General features: G+C 38.2%; 3 protein-coding genes and 1 long non-coding RNA gene across 5 annotated transcripts; 3 read left to right on the forward strand and 1 right to left on the reverse strand.

Annotated features, from left to right (window-relative positions):
- Positions 1-32: 32 nt before the first annotated feature.
- Positions 33-3,161, forward strand: LOC109107937 (claudin-4-like). The gene has a single exon (XM_019121118.2). The coding sequence runs from the start codon at positions 2,475-2,477 to the stop codon at positions 3,159-3,161; it is 687 nt and encodes a 228-aa protein (XP_018976663.2). The 5' UTR covers positions 33-2,474.
- Positions 3,162-4,419: 1,258 nt separating this feature from the next.
- On the reverse strand, positions 4,420-6,947 carry LOC122148840 (uncharacterized protein C1orf109 homolog). Its single transcript, XM_042777140.1, has 4 exons — positions 6,426-6,947; positions 6,173-6,352; positions 5,939-6,057; positions 4,420-4,740 (listed from the first exon to the last, which is right to left on the reverse strand). The coding sequence occupies exons 1-4, from the start codon at positions 6,692-6,694 to the stop codon at positions 4,700-4,702; spliced, it is 609 nt and encodes a 202-aa protein (XP_042633074.1). The 5' UTR covers positions 6,695-6,947; the 3' UTR covers positions 4,420-4,699.
- Positions 6,948-7,033: 86 nt separating this feature from the next.
- On the forward strand, positions 7,034-11,682 carry LOC109068640 (borealin). The gene is made up of 11 exons (XM_042777141.1): positions 7,034-7,188; positions 7,319-7,419; positions 7,493-7,621; positions 7,745-7,782; positions 7,892-7,964; positions 8,050-8,118; positions 8,635-8,710; positions 8,832-8,927; positions 9,202-9,331; positions 10,126-10,212; positions 11,430-11,682. Exons 2-11 carry the CDS (start codon positions 7,326-7,328, stop codon positions 11,460-11,462), a joined length of 825 nt encoding a protein of 274 aa, XP_042633075.1. The 5' UTR covers positions 7,034-7,188; positions 7,319-7,325; the 3' UTR covers positions 11,463-11,682.
- Positions 11,683-14,869: 3,187 nt separating this feature from the next.
- LOC122148877 lies at positions 14,870-19,592 on the forward strand. Of its 2 annotated transcripts, none has more exons than XR_006162688.1 (3): positions 14,870-16,324; positions 18,667-18,864; positions 19,265-19,592. It is a non-coding gene; the product is annotated as an uncharacterized LOC122148877 (long non-coding RNA). The 2 variants fall into 2 exon arrangements; XR_006162687.1 differs by lacking the exon at positions 14,870-16,324 and adding an exon at positions 16,705-16,957.
- The last annotated feature ends 601 nt before the right edge of the window (positions 19,593-20,193 follow it).

Consider the following 20,193-nt stretch of genomic DNA (forward strand, 5'->3'; position numbering starts at 1 on the left):
TTGTATCTAAATGTTGATTAAAATGTTTATTTATTGGACAATGTTTTTTTTTATTTGATGTTTTCTAAAAATAGATTGAACTTAAAGCCACTAGATGGCAACACCTGCTTAGGTCTACAAGGTAAACCACTCACTGTTGTGATGCATTACAATCCAGCTTAAATGGTTTTCTTTGCTAAATGTTTATGTACGAATTATATACATTTACATATTAATAGAACAAACCATTAATCTCTCTCTCTTTTTTAATACTCCAATATCATTTGAGAAGTGTATACTACTTGTGGATCATTTAAGATCAGCTGTTGATATTACGGTGTTCACATTTCTTTATTACACAGGTTGCCGTTTAAAACGCTGTATGATTGTTGAATTACACTTGAGCTTCATTGTGGGCCATCACTCATTCATCTGCTCTCTCTCTTTTGTGTACCCACTCTCGTTTCCTGTGTTCTGTGCTGTTGTCATGACTACTGTTGCCAAGGAGAGGCAGCCACAAGAGAAAGGAAACTTAAACCAGAGATCTTGTAGCTGTAATATTTAATTCATCACCTCAGACACTAACGTTTGCATGTTATGGAGAAGGATGAAACAAAGGAAAAGGGTAAAATAACACAAAAACAACAAAGCCATATGAAATAACTTGGTAGTCTCTTTATCAAATAATTATATTTTAAAATGTAAGTTTCAGTAACCCCCGCACCCCCCCAAAAAAAACCCACTAGCAATTCATCTTTAATCACCTCGCAAGGTAACCTTATATTGCAGTAATCAGATCATTTGTACCTTTGTAAAATATCCCTTTACAACTTAACAGCCATGTGATTTCACACTTCTGCCTAAAACACTGTTATAGAGTGTTTTTGAGAGGAAGTAGATTACTGATGATCACAAAAAAAAAAAAAAATCGACTGGTATACTAGTGTGAGGATTTTGGTATAAGCCATCACAGTCGCCCTCAGAATTGCCCACATTAGCAAACACCCTCACAAGCCCACCCTTTTAAAGCAATTTCTTTGTGAAAACAGTCTCATAAAGGAAAAGGGCAAGCACTCTTTGCAGCGTCCCATCAAAAGCGCTTAATGTTTTGAGGCGTATTGTAGACAGCCCCTAGATTGTCTTTGTGTTAATTGATCTGCTAGCAGACACCAGTCTCGCCCTCCCTCCTCTGTCTCGCTCCGTCTCCCTTTATATCCTGCCATCCACTGCTTTCCTTTCAGGATGAGAGTGGCTTTGCTCGACAGTGTTTCTAAAGATGGATGAGACTGGCATACTTGAAACACCTGTAAGGGTTATCGGCCTGCCCAATAGGCAATCGCTACTCTCACAGCAAGCAACCAACCCATGAAGGTTTTGTTGCAGGGAACAGGACATTGCTTTTGTCTTTGCCTTAGTGTCCTGAAGCACAGCACTTCCTTTTGTGTCTGCTCTCGATAAGACCCTCTTCTCTATAAGAACATCTAAACTAAAGAGCTTGAAAGAGGACAACGTCTTTACTTTTGGCATCTATTCGCACAGGTGTCACATCTGAAGAACCTTTCTTTTTATTGTGGATAATTTGCGAAGGCCTTTGCCATCGTTCAAACTCTAGTTTAGGTTCTGTTTGACGTTTGTTGGGTGCTTGGAAGTAAAGGATCTTTGACAGCCACTGCATCTATGTCACGGTATCAAATTAAATTGGTGTGACCTGTTTGGGTAAGGCAACACCGGACTGGGTAGCAACAGAGGCACATGTGCCAGTGATAAGAGTAGATCTTTCTTTACCGAGAAGACAACAAGTCCACAGCACTTAACAGTGGTGCAAGACCAACTTCTACCCTCTGGATGTAGCCTGTGATGGTGGTACCCTTACTGAAGTTCAATCAATCCCATGTGGGTGAGTTGAGACAAGCGCCAGCAGTTCTTCAATTATTCATCACTTCAAAGAAAGACCAGGCGAAAGTGAACACGACTGTCTGAGAAACCAAAAGATGGACTAGAATGTGCCTGAACAAAACTTTGTTCCAATAAATTTGAAAGAAAAAAACTGAGAAGTCTTTTTTAAGGAGGACTGACCAAGACTTTTTGCGGAGGATTTGCAAATGTGAAAATACCAAAAAACTGACTAGTATGCACCTGAACAAAATTTTGCTTTGAGAAATTTGAAAAAGCAAAACCGAGAGGTCTGGCAAGGAACTTTGCAAGAAGGACACGAGGACTGACTGAGACTTCTTGCGGAGAACTGACAAACGTTGCGACCAAAAGACAGACTAGTCGAAACTTTGCTCCAAGAAATCTGAAAGAGATAACACAGAGGTCTAGCAAGGAACTTTCAAAGAAGGACTGACTTAGACTTCTTGCTAAGGATTAAGAAACGTGCCGACCTCTGTGGGCAAGGAGGACAGAAGCTGTTATTTATAGTTGGACCACCTGCAAGCAGAAAAGTGTCGTCGAGGTTGTGGCCCGAGGAGGCGTGGTACTCAGAGGGTGGTGAGATGGTGAATACAGGTATGCAGCTGATCAGCTTCACCTGTGCTGTGACAGGTTGGGTGATGGCTATAGCAGTGACTGCACTGCCCCAGTGGAAGGTCACGGCCTTCATAGGCAGCAACATCTTGACCTCTGAAATTGTTTGGCAGGGGATTTGGATGAACTGCATCTACCAGACCACTGGCCATATGCAGTGTAAAACCTACGACTCCATGCTGGCTCTACCACCTGATATCCAGGCAGCACGGGCACTGATGTGCATTGCTATCTTCTTAGGCTGGTTGTCCTGCACCGTTTCTTGCTGTGGAATGAAGTGCACCACCTGTGCCGGGGACGATCTCCATGCCAAGGCTGGCATAGCACTGTCTGGTGGGGTGCTCTTCATCCTGACGGGCCTGTGCGTCCTAGTGCCGATTTCCTGGACAGCAAACACTGTGGTGCAGGACTTCTACAACCCCAATGTTCCCCTCCAGCACAAGCGGGAGCTAGGGCAGGCCATTTACCTGGGATGGGCAGCAGCAGTGATTCTTATGATCAGCGGGGCGGTGCTAAGCAGTACCTGCCCGCACATCGAGAGAGGAGGGTACAGACGTGGGTACATAGGTCGTAGTTTTGCAAACTCAAGGCCTTCTGCTCCAGATCCGCCGAATCCAATCACCACCAGTACCCTGCCTCTCAAGGAGTATGTATGATAAAGATAAATGAAAGCAAATGTGGGAAGGTGTGGCTAAACAGGGATAATGATTAAATGTGCACTCAGTAATTTTTGTTTTAATGGACAGATGCATTTTGTGTCATTGTCAATGTGGCGATCATGTCCACGTTTGCCATTTGAAGTCCCATTTATCTGCTCTTTTTCTTTCATTGCTCATACATCAGACACATGCTAATGCTGTTGACTACGGCTCCTTCATTATGTTGTCTGTAATATACATATTGTACTTACTGTTATATTGTTTGGTTTGCATATATTCTTATGTTTGTAAAGCGTTATTTTTTAAAGTGTCAATTCTGCACCACTAGTGGCACCAAAATGGAATTGCAATCTGCTATTTTTCCGTGCAACAGTGACACAACCAATGCTATGAGTTTGGAGTGGGACTAATACTTTGTAAACAGGAGTGTTTGACAACAATTTTTATTTTTGAAATTCTGTTTGGTGACACCAGTGGAGCAAAAATTACACATTTCACCACTGAATTTGTAGCTTTAAAGTATGTCATTTCTGCACCACTAGCAAAAACAGAATTGGAAAAATAAGGATTGCTATTTACCACTGAAAAATTGATAGTCTCACCACAATCATTGGAAAGAATGACACACTTTAAGCTTTAACTGAACTCTGAATTGTAAAACACAGCTGGCCATGTGATCTCAGCTTACTTCAGTAGGTGTGAGTGTACATTATTTTTCAATGGTCAAAAGTATTATTCATTTCTTCAGGGGTAAGGGTTTTAATGTGGAAAAATTTACTGAGTGCACCTTTAATTAAAGACAGTCTAGTATCTAGAATTAGGAACATAGAATTTGAGTATTAATATTCTAGTAGCATTGCAGTGGGTCCAAGATTTTCAAAAACATATTCTTTGCCTTATTGTTTGTCACTCTCTCTGCCTTTTACTGTTTTTTTCTCTTATGAAGTGTTCATGCAGGTATTCAACTATTGATGAGTACTATATTTAGATTAGTTTTTACCACATTTTGATTAAACTTTGTTTGATTTTTAGTCCATTAGTATTAACTCCTAGGCCTATATTGCAGGGTTTTTTTTTAATCTATCTTGTGCCTTGTAGACAAATGACAGCTTACCACTGTTGTCTTTAGAAACAGTACACTCACACTCAGTATGTCTGATTGCTGTGTTCATTGTGATTTCTCTGTATTTATCAATTAAAATGGTTTAAACTTGAACCATTTGATGAAAAAACAAAAAGATGTGATGTGACATACATTCGCCAACAATGCAATCATTCTATCAATATAAAGTATAAAATGCATAAATTAAATAACCACATTTTTAAAATAGAGCACTGCTCTTACAGTGATACTGATATTCAGTCTTTGTCAAGCTAATGGCCAAAACAAAACAAAATGAATCCAGGAGTCTGAGTTCCACCATTACCATACCACTCTCTCACTCTCTCTTTTTTTAAAGGATCGTTCGTTGACATACTGAGAAAAACAGCCAACACAGGATGTGGAAATGACTTCTTGATATCACAGCTGATATTCATTCAGTCTCCATGAAGAATGATACTTGACACAATGCATCTAAAACACAAAAACAGTTAAACAAAATATATATTTAGAAACCAAAATATCCAATTTTTCTATTACACATTGCATGTATTTGTATACATTACATGTAAATGCATTCTAATTTGTTACTCTTATAAAATGTTGCACTTTACAAAAAAAAAAAAAAAAAAAACCCTAATGATTAATAGATGCAGCCAAACAACTGCACGGTATCAACATATTAAAGGGATACTCCACCCCAAAATGAAAATTTTGTCATTAAACACTTACCCCCATGTCGTTCCAAACCTGTAAAAGCGCTGTTCATCTTCGGAACACAATTTAAGATATTTTGTATGAAAACCTGGAGGCTTGAAACTGTCCCATAGACTGCCAAGTAAATAACAGTGTCAAGGTCCATAAAAGGTATGAAAGTCATCGTCAATACTCCATCTGCCATCAGACGTGCAATCTGGGTTATATGAAGTGACGGGAACACTTTTTGTACCCAGATTGCACATCTGATGGCAGATGGAGTATTGACGATGACTTTCATACCTTTTATGGACCTTGACACTGTTATTTACTTGGCAGTCTATGGGACAGTCTCAAGCCTCCAGGTTTCCATCCAAAATATCTTTAAAAAAAGTAAAAGTGAAAGTGATATACAGCCAAGTATGGTGACACATACTCAGAATTCGTGCTCTGCATTTAACCCATCCAAAGTGCACACACACAGCAGTGAACACACACACAACATGAACACACACCCGGAGCAGTGGGCAGCCATTTAAGCTGCGGCACCCGGGGAGCAGTTGGGGGTTCGGTGCCTTGTTCAAGGGCACCTCACTCGTGGTATTGCCGGCCCGAGACTCAAACTCACAACCTTAGGATTAGGAGTCAAACCCTTTACCCATTAGGCCATTACTTCCCCACTTCCCCTTTACACTGTGTTCCGAAGACGAACGGAGCTTTTACGGGTTTGGAACAACATGGGGGTAAGTGATTAATGACACAATTTTCATTTTGGGGCGGAGTATCCCTTTAAATGTGTTTTTATGGCCACTTGATAAGAAGGGAGTGACAGCATCACAAAATATTCTGGACCGCTGTTTATGCTTGTTTTTAGTTGCAGCCACTTGTAATCAGATCACCCAAGACAGACATTAATACCAGGTGAAAATGGGGCCAAAGAATGTAACCTTATCTATTCTAGGAAAAGGGGAAATACCTGCAATTCTCTCCTCTCCAGTAGCTGAATGTAGAGATTCCCATTTCTTTGGTGTCATTTCCATTAATGTAAGGTCATTGGGTGTCAGCGTCTGCAGGAGGTTCCTTCTTTGCACTAATCTAACCAGATAAATTGAGGATTCATTGCAAAATAATGCAAGTACCAAACACTGAGAGAGATGAAGTATAACACAGATGCCAACAGTGGTCATGAGGAATGTTACTTAAAGGATACTGTAGGTGGTAATAGCGATATGCATATTGAAGCCACTCTAACATGTCTGAGATGGAGGGACAGATGGCTGATCTGGAGACACAACCAGCAATGTCAAGAGTGTCTGTGTTCTTCTCATAGAACTGGAAAACAGCAGACACCTGTTTACTGATAGCATCCCGCACACTCTGAAGAGCATCCCTGGGAATAAAGACAAAATCTAATGAAGCATTGGTTTTTATGTGCATTAAAGTTATAGTCTAACAGGACTCACATTTTCTCAGCTAGTTTTCCCAGAACTGCATCAACAGCCAGTGACAGTTTGTAATGAAGGCGTTCTTGTAAACTAGGGAAACTGACAAGAGGTGCGTTTGCAATCTGAACGTTCTTCAATGCCTTGAACTGCACTGCAAGGTTTCCAAGAGAGCTCATGAGAGGTTTACATTCAGCTAGTTCACTGTCCCAAACGCTTTTATTCGCTTTTAACGTCTCACAGCATTTGTTCAGTTGTTGGTGCAATGATAATAAATCAGCACTGGACATTTTTTAAAATCCTTTTCAGTGGCACAACTTAAGAACCACTGTGAACTAAGTTCTTTTACAGAGGATTCATATGTCAAATTAAAAAAATAAAAAATAAAAACTGTAATATTAATCACACCCTGCCAATATTTAAATTTATCTGATAAACCACAAATCACATCTGCGAGAGTTTATAAAATCTTCCAGTTTCCTGCATAAAAGTACATGTGAATACTGCGATGAGCAGAGCTCTCCTTCCGGGAAAATGTGTATCATCATCCACCAATCCGCTTGTTTCTTTCTTTAGCCGTGACTGTAAAACACTCAACCATTGGCCAGATTCTTTGTTCAAGAGAGGCGTTATCTTATTGGTCAGAGCACGGAGCGTATTTACAAAGTGACAGTCAAAGCTGCGTGCTGATTGGCTAAGTGACGTAGTAGCTTTAAATTTGAAAAGGCTCTTCCTAACCGCTGCAGTGAGAAAAAGTGTTGCAACGTAGACCGGGTTATTTAGAGTAAGAAAAATATTAATATCCTTTAAATGATTTTAAAACGATTTAATTAACTAGATATATATCATATACTAAAATATATATGAGCGTAATCGCCGTGGGGTTGAAGGAATTCATAGTGTTTGTTTTTCAGGTTCACCATGGCGCCAAGGAAACGCACTCAGAATGCTAAAAACAAGAAGAATGCCAAAACGCCGAAACTGGAAGCTTTTTTGCTTGATTTTGACGATGAAGGTAAAATTTGTCACTAGTGTCTGAATACAAGTATTTGTGTCCAAATTTTGAAAGCTTTATTCTTTGTTTGTAGTTCATACCATTGTTGAAAGACTGAAGGAGAAGACGAACAATCTTCTGAAAGATGCAGACAACCTTTACAAGACCGCACTGATAAAGCTTCCCATGGCAGTGAGGAAAATTAACTGGATCGAGTATTGCAGTAAGTCAGATTTGTCAGTTGCACCGTTTTTGACAAATAGTCCATGTTGTGTCTGGTAATATGTGGTAAAATAGCATAGGAATGAATATCGTACATAAATACAGTTCTCATTTTAACCTTCAGATATAGAGAAGCCAAAGTCACCAGTGGATGATTCAAAGGTACTTGCATTAAACATCTTTGTTTGGCCATACCTTTTACATGTTGTAAACTCATCACTATTGTTAAATCGATCACTGTTGGTCTATGTAAAGCATTCTCTCTGTTCAGGTGAGGGAGGAAGCTGCTCAGGTGGAGCTAGCTATTGCCGAGAATCATGTGATTCCCAAGTTTGCTGCCAAAGGTACATTTTGCATCTTCTGTCAGCTTGTAAAACCTTCTTGCCTGTGTTTTCAAAGCTGATTTTCCGACTTTCACCTCATTTACAGAAGCCAAGAATGATACAAACTCGGAGGATGAAAACATGGCACCCCTGAAGTCTACAGTGAAGAAGGTCTGTGGTAGTATGGTATTTGTAATCTACTAAGTAAGGCATTAAGATCATGTTGATGAACTAGATGAACGCATGTGATTGTCACGTTGTCGCTATGTAGCGGTGGAAAACTTGTTGATCCTCAAGAAACAAATGTGAAAATATACAACATATATATTCCATCTAAAATCAGGATTACCACTTTTAAATGTCTAATTAGGAAATTTTGAAGGTAATGTAGTCCAAGTTTACATTGACATTTAAATTTATACATTTGGCAGAAGCTTTTATCTAACGCAACTTGCGTTGCATTCTCTGTATACATTTGTATCAGTTAATGTATTTTCCATGCATAACCTTTGTGTTGCTAGCACATTATTCTGCTGTTTGATCTACAGTTAGTTATGTCAAAGAAAATGGTTTTTAATTTGTAATTTTCAAGGACTAGTAGTCTTTGAAGGGTCCTTGAGAAAATTGGGCCCGTTTGTGTGTACAGGAGCCTGACTCCCTTTGTCTCCTTAATGTTTCTCATGTAGAAAAGCATCAAAGAAGGCGCCTTCTACATCCAAGAAGGCCAGAGCACTCTCCATCAGCAAACAGGGCAACACTATCCAAAGGTATAGAAACTATACAATCAACTAATATTAAACACCAATTTTGTCCTGACACCGTTGCCTCTCAGAATCCCATTGGATTGTTCTTGTAAAGTCTGAATCCATGTTTGCTTTTTGACCACAGGTCTACAAGAAAGCCTCTGATCACCCCTGCTAGAAGTTTACTTGAGTCTTCAGTCATTGGCACCACTCCGCTCATCACACCACGCTTTGACCCAAGGTAAATACTTACACATCACATTATATAGCTTTGATTGTGATCACTGAATATTCATGATGTTTTAATATATATAAAAAAAAAACCTGTCTCAATCTACAGGATCCCATTTCAGTATATCAAAATAAACTTGGCATTACATAGTTCTCATCTATGTAATCTGAACACAATTTTTGCATCCCCAAGGTCCAGATAATTAAAAAATAATAATAATAATTGGTCAAACTCATGACATTTTTCTTAGGACTGTTTGTGTAAATGTCTGTTTTTCTGTCAGATTGCCCAAGACTCCAGCATTGAGACTTGCACGTCACAGGGAGAAGGTGTTCAGCATGTCCGTTAACGGCTCACCTATTGCTGGCGGTGGAGAAGACATTGTTATTAGTGTCCCCATTGGAAACGGAGAGGTAGATGATTGCTACTGCTACTAATGGAGCAAAGCACATTAGGGCCTTTCGCACCTCTTTAGTTCCAGAACTAAATGTACAGTACTAAAGTACTGAGATAGTTTTGCGTGAATTGTTTTCCAGTACTATATAAAGGGGTTTCATTCGCACCGACAGTGTGTACTAGGACGTGACGTAAGCTGGTCAACAGCGATGTCATTTTTGCACGGCTTTCAACAACGTTAACAAAGAAGAACAATGTTAACAACAGGAGGATATATGACTCTGTTATCTCATATGTGTTTCACAATAATGGACATTGAATTTCAAAATAAAAAACAATTATTGTCGACGTATACGTAAAGTGACTGAAAGAACGGAAAGGAGGACTAAGAATCTCCACAACAACTGGCAGTGCTACATTTGCTACAAGTGCCTGCACTTTAGTATCCGTATATTTATCGTTGTTCATCATACTTGCGAAATAAGTTGACGCGGTGTTTACAATATGTTTACACAGCGTTTTAAATCATGGTTGGTGAGGGCGTTTTCGAACGCGTCTGGCCAATCAATGTATACTTACGTCATGGGTAGTACCAGTTGTGCTGGTTAGACCCTACTCCGGAGTAGGAGCTAATTTGGTTCTCAAAAAAGGCAGTCCGGTACTAAAATCGCACCCAGTTCCTGCGGTGCGAAAACGCCCAAAAGTGGGTAGTTCCACAATTAGTTCTGGTCCTATGAAAAGGTTCCTTCGGTGCGAAAGGCCCTATTATCTATGTGTATGCATACATGACACATGTTCTTTATCATTTCAGTGCATTCAGCTGCTGGCCAGTGAAATGGACTCTGTGGATCTGAGTCAGCTGGATGAGAAGGCCCTACGCAGTATCAGAAACCTGCAGGTATGTGTTGCTGTGTTCATTCTTAATGAAACTACCAGGAAGGCATGGCTTTTTTACTGAATTGATTGTAAAGCAACACTATAGCCCCTTTCACACTGCGATTCCGGAAAATACACGGGTAATGTGTCCCGGCAATTGTTCCCGGGTCGCTAGATTTTGCCCCTTTCACACTGCCAGTGATTACCCGGAATATGTGTGTGCGTTCACACACAACCCATAAAGGTCCCGTGAAGACACGTGATATCAGGATGTGACGTGTAATGTACCAGTCAAACGCTAGGCACGTTCACTTTCACTTAAGCTGGCGAATGATCTCAGCTTCAGCGTGGAAAGTGAGGAACTAACTGATCTCTGCTTCGTTACAGTTTGCACATGTTTTGTCGCGAACGTTGATCTGCCTTCAAAACACACACAAGACACACCCTTTACGGCATTAGTTCTGGCTTTTGTTCACACAGCGCTCATTCCGGGACTGAACCTGGCAATGTTACTAGGTCCCCAACCCGGGATCGATCCCAGAATCAATCCCGGGACGTGTTTGCGTTCACACAGAAGGCGACCCGGCAATTTTCCAGGTCCAGCGTGCAGTGAGAAAGGGGCTTTAGTAAATTTTGGCGCTCTAGCAGTTAATAAACAGAACTGCATGCATCCCGCAGAAGAATATTCTAACCGGAGCTACTTCTTCAAGTTTGTCTATAGCATTGGTCTCAAACTCAATCCCTGAAGGGCCACAGCTCTGCACAGTTTAGCTCCAACCCTAATCAAACACACCTGATCCAGCTAATCAAAGTCTTCACGATTACTAGAAGCTTCCAAGCAGATGTGATTTGGAGCTAGTTGGAGCTAAACTCTGCAGAGCTGTGGCCCTCCAGGGATTGAGTTTGAGACCACTGGTCTACAGCGATTCATGCAGGTATGTGTTACTCTGCAGCAGTGACGACCCGAACAGGCTACAATAGTCCAAAAATAATCACTTATTATAAATGTACCGTTGTGATTTGGGATAAGACAGAAAGGCGGTTTGGTAGATAAATTTATGGTGTTCTCGCTCATTATATACATTTTACAAATTTTGAACACAAAAAGTTACATAGTGTTGCTTTAAATTAAATTTACTTTAAATGTAATCAGTTTTTATAGTGATCCCACCTTTTAAATTGGCAGAAATCTAAATGAATAATCTTTTTTTTTTTTGCTTTTTTTTTTCCCTAATGCAGAATCGTCTCACGACTCTTTGTGGAACAAAGTGAACGGCCCTTCAACCCATCAGCATTGTGTACTCCTATTCTTTCCCATGTTATTTTTGTATTATAACCATGTGGATTTTATATTATTTTTTTCCATGTTTTCAATATATGCTATTGTTTTATTCCCAAAATCTTTTAAAATGTAAATAAGATTAGTTGTGCTCATATTCTGTGTTGTACTGCCTTCTGTAAATATGACTCCTAAAAAGACCCTGATTCCACATCCCTGCTGTCTCTTGCTTTAATGTGTCCTATGTTTCTTGAGATATTATTATTTTAAGATAACTTGAGAAGTGCTGAGAGATGCTGCATCAATGTGTATGAACTGGATCCATCTGAAATGGATAGGTCACCCAAAAACTAGTCTTTTTTTTTTTTTTTTTGATGGTATATGTATATGGTAATTAGAAGCTTTCAGGCTCTGAAAAGGGATTTAAAAACACTGAAAACTTGTATGATGGCAAAGAAAAATTTAAGTTGATATTCCAGTCCTTCACTATAGTATTGCTTAAACTAGATTGCCCTCTGGTGGCTGCAGAATAAAACATTGTCAGGTGGACTGATGTCGAGTTTCAAATGAAACAATGGTGTAACAGAAATTAACATTTCCAATAAGTTTAAATAGATTTTTAACATTTTAAGGCCTTGTTTTTATTTATTTATTTATTTTTACCTAATTAAAGGTATAAATCATCTTTTGTGTCAATTTCTTAAATTTAATCAATAAATTCAAATAGTATGACACTATATAGGGTTATCAATATCAAAATATGTGTTTGCAATGCAGAGGTGGCACCTTAAGCTGCATCTGAAGTGGCATTTAGTGTTGTTTTAAGTGACTGTTTGATGCAGTAAAATGAATGCAGTTAACCTGCAGTTACAAATGCATAAATAACGTATGGCTTTGTTTCAAACTATTTCCCTTGACGAAATAGAGAAAACAGCAACTTGTGTCTAAAATGTAAGTCAATTCATATTAATTTCTTGTTTACTGGACTGCTTTATAAAATCAATTTCACATGCAATCGTACTGATATTTGGAGAGAAAAAATAAGCTACTCTTCGTGTGACATTAACTATATCAGATTATATAAATATAAAAGACATATAAAAGTCATATGGGGGCATATTTGCCCCCTTGAATTCTGGAGGAATTCTAAATCTAAATTCAATAGTCAAATGACAGCTTGTTTAAACAACAATTACTATATTATCGTAGACGATATATATTGCACACCCTAATATGAATGGGCATGTTAGTTTCATTATTATAGAAATGATCTGAACAGGATAATTTAATTTTTCGTAGTTATTTGGTTTTATTTATTTTGAATCTAGTGTATATTTCTCTTGTAAACACCAAAACTATAAATTGTATACCTTTTAATTGTCAATACAATTTCCCTTATATATGTGTATACTTGTTTTTGGTGCAGTCATTTAAAATAAATTCTCATATATTATTAGATTTAATAATATATTTATTGATTATTACTGTTTAAATAATTGTAAATATATATTTTAGTTTTTATTTTTATAATTTATGTGTATATTTAATTGAAATATTTTTAATTTCTTATGTGACGGTCACTGGGCTGCCAGTGTTTGTATGTCACTAGAGGGCAGTGTGCACATATCCATACAACACCATTGTCTAAGATGTGCAGCGAATCGTCCAAGGACAAAACAGAACAGCTGACTGCAGCTCCTTTCCAAAGATCTCGGTCCATTTAGTCATTATTCGAGTACAAGAGCTTTAAAAACTTTTTTGTAAAAAGTTATTTCAGTATCATTGAAAAAGAATGAGAAACGCCTAACGAATGAATCAGCTGAAACAGAGCATACCTCTCTCTCTCTCTTTTTTTCTCTCTCAGCCCACAGTCTCCTCTCTTCCTCTGTATATGACCTTCAAGGTTGGGAAGAGACTGTAAAAATGCATCCAATTAGTGCTTGTTAATGCACTGCCCTCATTACAGGAGAGAGCAGGAGATGAGTTTTACATTATCTTCATTCTGAGTCCTGTTGCTGCTTAACAGCTTCAGGCAGGCCTCCTCCAGCACACACATTCACGACATATATGCTCTACATCCACTGTAGACAAACTCACTGTGCCATTCAAAGATCACTGCTGAAGAACTTTGTGGCTTTATGGGATTGAACAGATGTTGTACTCACTGAGGCGTTGAGTTCAGATCCCATGTTAGCAAACGTACGCCAGCGCACCTGCTTCATGAATCACATCCACACCGCTGTTATGCTTCAGCTATTGAGCTGGAAAATATTTTCCTCCCTAGATACATGAATTGATTTACAGAATAATATGTGCGGATGTAGTCCACTGGACAAATAGGCCCTGGGCAAAATAGCGCACTGGGTAGGCCTATACAATCATAAGGTCAGAGTATTTACATCTTTTACTTTGTAAGTCGGTTAACTGGGCTATCCTTTTAGTCTGAGCTTCCATATTTTCGCCCCTAAACTAAATTTGTTTTTCATTACAAACAATCGTGTGCTACATCAGAGCCGTGTTTTCCACACATGCATCATCACCAAAATTCCAGAGGAGACGGGTGCCTAATTATGCAGAAGGATGGAGGAAATTGGCAAATTTGTGGGGAGATGGATTGCCTTGGCACTGCTCTCACAAGCCAAATGAATTCCTCTGTCTGCCCTGTCCCCCTTACGAGACCATCCGTCAAGCGGGTCCTCTAATCGATTTATTCACAGCGTCTCAGTCTGCCACAGTGGCACTTCCTTCTCACTTAGTGGAGCTAGAATACAACCATACACAGAGGCAATGTGCTGCTGAGTTTGTATAGTGTGTTGTATGAGCGTACGGTTATGATTTGGTCTGTGAGAGGCATTTTTGTATGGCATGGAATATAAACAGTAAGTAACTAGTAATAGGTTAAGATTTTGCTTAATACTCATGCTTCCATTGTAAGAATGTGCAAAATGTTTTCATGAAAGGCAGTGGCAATAGCTTATTTCATGCTTTTAAAAGCTCAATAAAAATTATATATGTTATATATAATTATATATTATATAAAATATAATGTTATTAAAGATTTCTATTTAAAATAAAAACTTTCTATTCATCAAAGAATCCTGAACAAAAATTTTTAGTACAACTGTTTTCAACATTGATAGTAATAATAGATGTTTTTCTTGAGCATGAAATCAGCATACCAGAAAGCTTTTCCAATTGCGTCACAGGAATAAATGACATTTTAAAATATATTAAAAATCTTAAAAAAAAAAAAAAATTCACAGTATCTATAATGTTTCACAATCATAAAATCTAGATTTACACGTAAAAATATTTGATATTTATTGTATGAAAAAAATATATATATTTTTTAGTTTTTAGTTTTTCTTCAACAATTTTTTTTCAAAAGTTGAGTATAAATTACATCACTGTAATTTCCATCACATAATAGAATTAATCACAATACATCAACTGAGATGTGCTGGAAATGCCACTGTGGTGGATATTTTGTTTCAGAAAAAAATGACCACAAGTGACAGGATTCGCCTGAAGTGCATGTATATTCACAGTTAAAGATTGCTAGTGAAGAGCTTAAAAATTGTAAGAAATGTATGTTTTAAAAAGAGTTTATTTTCTACAAGTCAATTCTAAATCTAGTTGACCTTAGTAAACAACTAGTGGTTGCTGGATCCATCCCAACCCCAGATGTTCCATGGAGACAACCCAGTGGTTTAATTATGTGGTGAAATGTCTTGCCCGTTTGATGACCCTGGTAATTAGATAATAGAGCCTGACATTCCCATAGATCAGAGGCGGATGATACTGCACCAGTCTGGGCATGTGCCCTTTGCCAAATGGTCTGAGTCTTAATAGTGTTTTGATGGGCCACCCCTCTGTCACCACAAACCCAAGGTGGTGCAGAAACAAGGACATCTGCTGCCAGAAAGTTGTACTCCTTTACAATCCACCTTGCAAATGAATCAATGTATAGAAGCCGTCAGCAGACTCTCAGGACATCTTTTGCCCTCTTGGCATGTCTCATGTTGTTTTATCTGTCATCAAGACTGAATAAGCCATGGAACATCAAAGAGACAGGAAGGCCCTCAGAGGTTCTGATACAGTACAACAGAGCTCATGCTAATTCTTCTATGCCAGCCTCGGTCTCCGAGGACGTCCTATTATTTGAGAAATGTGAGCTGCATGCAGGCGAATTAGCATTGGTTTTATTTTTTTGTCTTATATTTTGTGGGTTTGGTTGACACACACTCTTACCTTAACACTGAGAATGAAATTAGCTTAAAAAAATACTTGCAGTCTTTGAAAAAGCTTAGTCTCCAATTGCGCTTCGGTTCATAGCCCTCTTTCTCTAAAGTGCCTCAATAAAGTCTATCACCTTATTTGCGAAAGTAATATGGCCCAGTGCGATCCCAAATTACATATAAATGACACAGCAAATTGGAAAATTAGGAGAGGAGGGAAGGGTAATTTGCAAGCAAACAGGGTAAAACCAATTTATTAGGAGAGCAGGGAGAAAAATAGCCACAGCTACTGACATCCATAAAAACATCAGTCTCTCATTCAGACTCGCAGGTGTATCTCTAAAAATCCTCCTCAGGTCAAATATCTGAATGTCTATTAAAAGTGAGAAGGATGCCGTTTAAATGAAATTGAATGATTTTGTGATTCATTTGGTCAAATAATTAGCATTTAAAATGAGAAAGTGTTTTGAATGAAGTCTAAAACATGACCTGGTTTCTACAGGTATTTCTTCTGATGTTCTGACTGCTGCTTGGACAGATGAGGAGTCTGAAGGAAAGGCCATTAGTGTGCACTCTCACTGTGTTCTATCCCTCAATTGGCACTTGTCCTTCTCCAGGTATGCGTCTAAAGCAAGGGTCAGATCTCAGGTGAGGACATGTCCATCAGAAGTTGAAAGCATAAATCAGCACAGCTTGGTTCACATAAGACAGTTTATATATAGCACCAAAAAGAATTTATACATTTATAAACATGGTGTTGTGAAAACGTCTTGTATCAAACTTTTAAAATAAAATTCACACATTTATAAGTATTCAAGGTTGGATTCAGCAATCATTTTTGCTATTTTATAAAAAGCATGAAAAAACAAACAAACATATATATACATATATATATGTATATATATATATATATATGTATATATATATATATATATATATATATATATATATATATATATATATATATACATTGCAATACATTGCTAATAAATCAGCATTGGACATTTGTAGACAAATTAAATAAACTAGTCAGGGTGAAAACAGTGTTTCAAGGCCAAAATTGCCATACAGTAGTTGCATACAGTCATACACAGGTAAATGCATTTTTTATTTTATTTTGTGATGTTTGTTTATAGTTCTGCTTTGTGTTCAGCTGAAATGCTGACCTTACTCTTTGAGGAGAACAGCCAGCTCAGCCTTTCACGCTTCTGTGAACCTTCAGGTCCTGAAAAAGACAGTTTTACATATAGGTCAGTCCAAAAACACATGCACACTCCAGAAGCAGCCTATATTTATTCAGATGCTGAGACAGATAGATTGATATTGTTCAGTTTTTGCGTCCTGCTCTGGAGACCCTGTGGTCAATGTTTCTGGCGGTGGTAATATAACAGCTGAGTCGTTTGACTTTGTGGGGTTGCCATGTTGACAAAAAGCAAGCGGAAGCACAATTCGAATAAAGACCTGCCTTCAATGCCACCTTTCAATCAAAGCTCAAAGCAAATGCAATTTTTAGCTGCACATCTGTGGTCAAAGTGCTTACTGCTGACACAAATTAGCATGTTGATTTCTTTTTAGAATGTTTCAAGCTGTTGTGTGTCCCTCAAGCCAAAGCAGCTAAAATCTAGTAAAATTAAGCACTGAAACCATCAAGCCAAATGTATAATTTAAAGTAGTGCATAGGCAGGGGGGGGGGTTGGTCCAAATGCTAGAAAACCACATCAAAAATACCTACAAACGCAGGGTAATATTTGTGGAAGTGTAAAACGCAAAAAAATAACTGTAAAAAATTAAATTAAAGTGTAAGCGTAAATTAAATTTGCATGGGCAAGAGAAGCTTTGTAAAGGTGTAAATCACATTTCAAGCATAAGAAAAAATGATTTGCAGCATTTTACTGTTACTTGTAAGCGTAATTCATGTATTGTGAAACTGCAGAACAGATAAAAATGTGAGATTAAGATGCGATTATTCACGAGTTAACTCATGACAATCATGCGATAAATCGCGATTATATATTTTAATTGATTGACAGCCCTAAGTTAAAATTACTAAAATAAAATGTAGGCTTACACTGGTAACTCATCAGTGGACTTTCTCGTCAATATAGGCTATATTTTTTTCACACTTTTCTCATTCTCACTAATTCAAGTTTTTATATGAATGAACCTCTGAAGGGAACTGATTGTCTTCAGAAAAGTTTCGATCGCATTTTCATTTTACCCGATATAGTATCATTTATAAGCTGAGCTGCTTTGTTTACAGCCATTACCGGGGAAACCACTATATTTCTGACGCTCCAAAAGCACCTCCTACTGGCAGAGAATGAATGTGCATTTTCAATAATCCAGTCTGCAGTTTTTGTTCAGACCAATGCGAAAATTCACATACATAAATCCGTTTAAATAATATAATAATTTATACTTCCGACACATCCTATTTCTTAAAAAAATGGTTTAAAGGGTCAGTTGTGAGGTCTATCATTTTAAAATTGATTTTTTATTTATTTTTTAAACTTGTATCTCAATGGTAAATCAGTTGCTATTTCGTGGTCTACAACATGAAATTGTAAAAGTGTCTGCTAAATGAATAAATGTAAATGTAAATCTAAATGAAAGAATCCCATTATAACATGTACATAAAAAATGTAGAAACATTGGACACAACAATGTGGCACCATTGTGCACCAGCAAGCATCACAACAAAAAAAGGAACCTCAAGGTTGATCTAGGAACAGTAAATGTGTGCAAATGTATAGGGCCCTGTTCATATATTTGCCTGGGGCCCCCAATTCACAAAATCCGCCCCTGATGATAATGCTTGATTTAAATTGCAAGAACAACCTTTGCTTTTTTTGTATGTGCTGCTTTAGACATGACTGAATCCAACAATACACAAAAGTGAAAATCTGCCTATTTTTCTCTGTCACACCTCTTGAGTTAACTATTTCTGTCTTCCTGCCAGGTGAGTCTCTATGCTCCACATATGGAGATTTCACAGGCTGCAGATGGATGGCCAGTGTGAGTCCGGAGAATTTGAGGTCCCTGGTTTAAAGTTTCTGACCATCAAATGGGCCCCATGGGTTTCGCTGGAGAACCGGCTCCTCTCACGCCATCTGTTAGCCTCTTCCTGATCTTGACACCAGGGAAACCTGTCCAATCAGTAAGCAAAGGGCAGCCATGTTGGATCACAGCCATTCTCATGTTGGCCTTGTAGCAACATATTGTACTACAGCACATTTTTTGGTTAATTTGTACAAATAATGGATCAATATGTTGTTCCGTCTCTCAGTAAGACGTCTTATTCAAGACTGATGTTGAAGCAAAAATTTGATAAATATTTCCATAAAGGTTCTTTTTGTGGGTTTGATAGAAAGTCTGAAGGACGTCTAGCTATTAATTCAGACTGGAATTTAACGGGAACAAAAGGAAAGCTGATGCTATGGACAAAAAAGATGGCTAGCTTGTGCTCACTTTTTTAGTAACCAGTGGGAAAACATATCATAAAGACTTTAAAGAATCAAAATGATGCCACACTTAATAATGGATGTTTTCTTTCACAGAAAGTTCTTCAGATACTGTTCTGACAGAAGGCCCCCGTAGGCCTGTAGAAATCAGAAAGAATGTAATCCATACAGCGGTAAGTTTATACAGTTTGCCAAGTTTCTCTCACTCAAACTGGGAAGGGCATCTGTAGTTCCTAGCATGCTTTGCATTGGGAGTAAATGTTGGTTATTTTAAAAGTTCTTTATAAAGTGTTGCTTCAGAGAGGGAGACTTGATAATGTTTAATGTCAAAGTAAAAGTGAAGTGACATGTGACCCATACTCGGAATTTGTGCTCAGCATTTAACCTATCCAATTGCACACACACACACACAGTAGTGAACACACACACACACTGTGAACACACACACCTGGAGCAGTGGGCAGCCATAAAATGCATGCTTTCATAATTTTTTTTGTTTCATTCAGTTATACTGTACATAAAAAAAATCATTGCTGCGTTCACTGCCATTGGTAAAGGATAAAGAGGAAGTTTCTTTACTCCTAGTGCTGAAGCCTTCCTTTTCATGAACATGGTGTACAAGGTCTATTGCCTCAAATTTCCCTTCATGTTCCCTCTTCAAATCTGTGATGGCCTTATCTTGCTCGGCTATCTATGATCAACGCAATAAACTAGCTTTACTGTGGCTACACCACAGACATCAGTCAGCTTTGACTGCACGTCGTTTTTATTGCAAACACATATCGGAGCATCCACAGTCCTTACATTCTTACCAGACTCCAGACAAACTGGAAGATAAAAGTTCCACACTTGGTTTTACAGTAACCAGGGAAACTGGCAGGCATAGTAGGGGCTGCTGGATTAAACAAAAAAAGAGAGAATCATTTCAGTTAGAGGTGATGATAAGCAAATGATTCTGTAACAAAGTTCAGCACTGATTCGACTGAATTATGATGCATATGTATCATCCTTGCATTTGTGATGTT

The sequence above is a fragment of the Cyprinus carpio genome, chromosome A19 (assembly GCF_018340385.1).
Source record: "Cyprinus carpio isolate SPL01 chromosome A19, ASM1834038v1, whole genome shotgun sequence".
In the NCBI taxonomy this organism is placed as follows: domain Eukaryota; kingdom Metazoa; phylum Chordata; class Actinopteri; order Cypriniformes; family Cyprinidae; genus Cyprinus; species Cyprinus carpio.

Excerpts from the sequence above, each read along its gene's own strand:
- LOC109068640 (XM_042777141.1), top strand. The coding sequence starts at position 7,326 with ATGGCGCCAAGGAAACGCACTCAGAATGCTAAAAACAAGAAGAATGCC. Across the intron at positions 8,711-8,831 it reads CAGGGCAACACTATCCAAAG|GTCTACAAGAAAGCCTCTGA; the intron begins GTATAGAAACTA and ends TTTTGACCACAG. Across the intron at positions 8,928-9,201 it reads ACACCACGCTTTGACCCAAG|ATTGCCCAAGACTCCAGCAT; the intron begins GTAAATACTTAC and ends TTTTTCTGTCAG.
- LOC122148840 (XM_042777140.1), bottom strand. The coding sequence starts at position 6,694 with ATGTCCAGTGCTGATTTATTATCATTGCACCAACAACTGAACAAATGC. Across the intron at positions 6,353-6,425 it reads GGAAAACTAGCTGAGAAAAT|GGATGCTCTTCAGAGTGTGC; the intron begins GTGAGTCCTGTT and ends CTTTATTCCCAG. Across the intron at positions 4,741-5,938 it reads TGGAGAGGAGAGAATTGCAG|ATGCATTGTGTCAAGTATCA; the intron begins GTATTTCCCCTT and ends TTTGTGTTTTAG.
- LOC109107937 (XM_019121118.2), top strand. The coding sequence starts at position 2,475 with ATGGTGAATACAGGTATGCAGCTGATCAGCTTCACCTGTGCTGTGACA.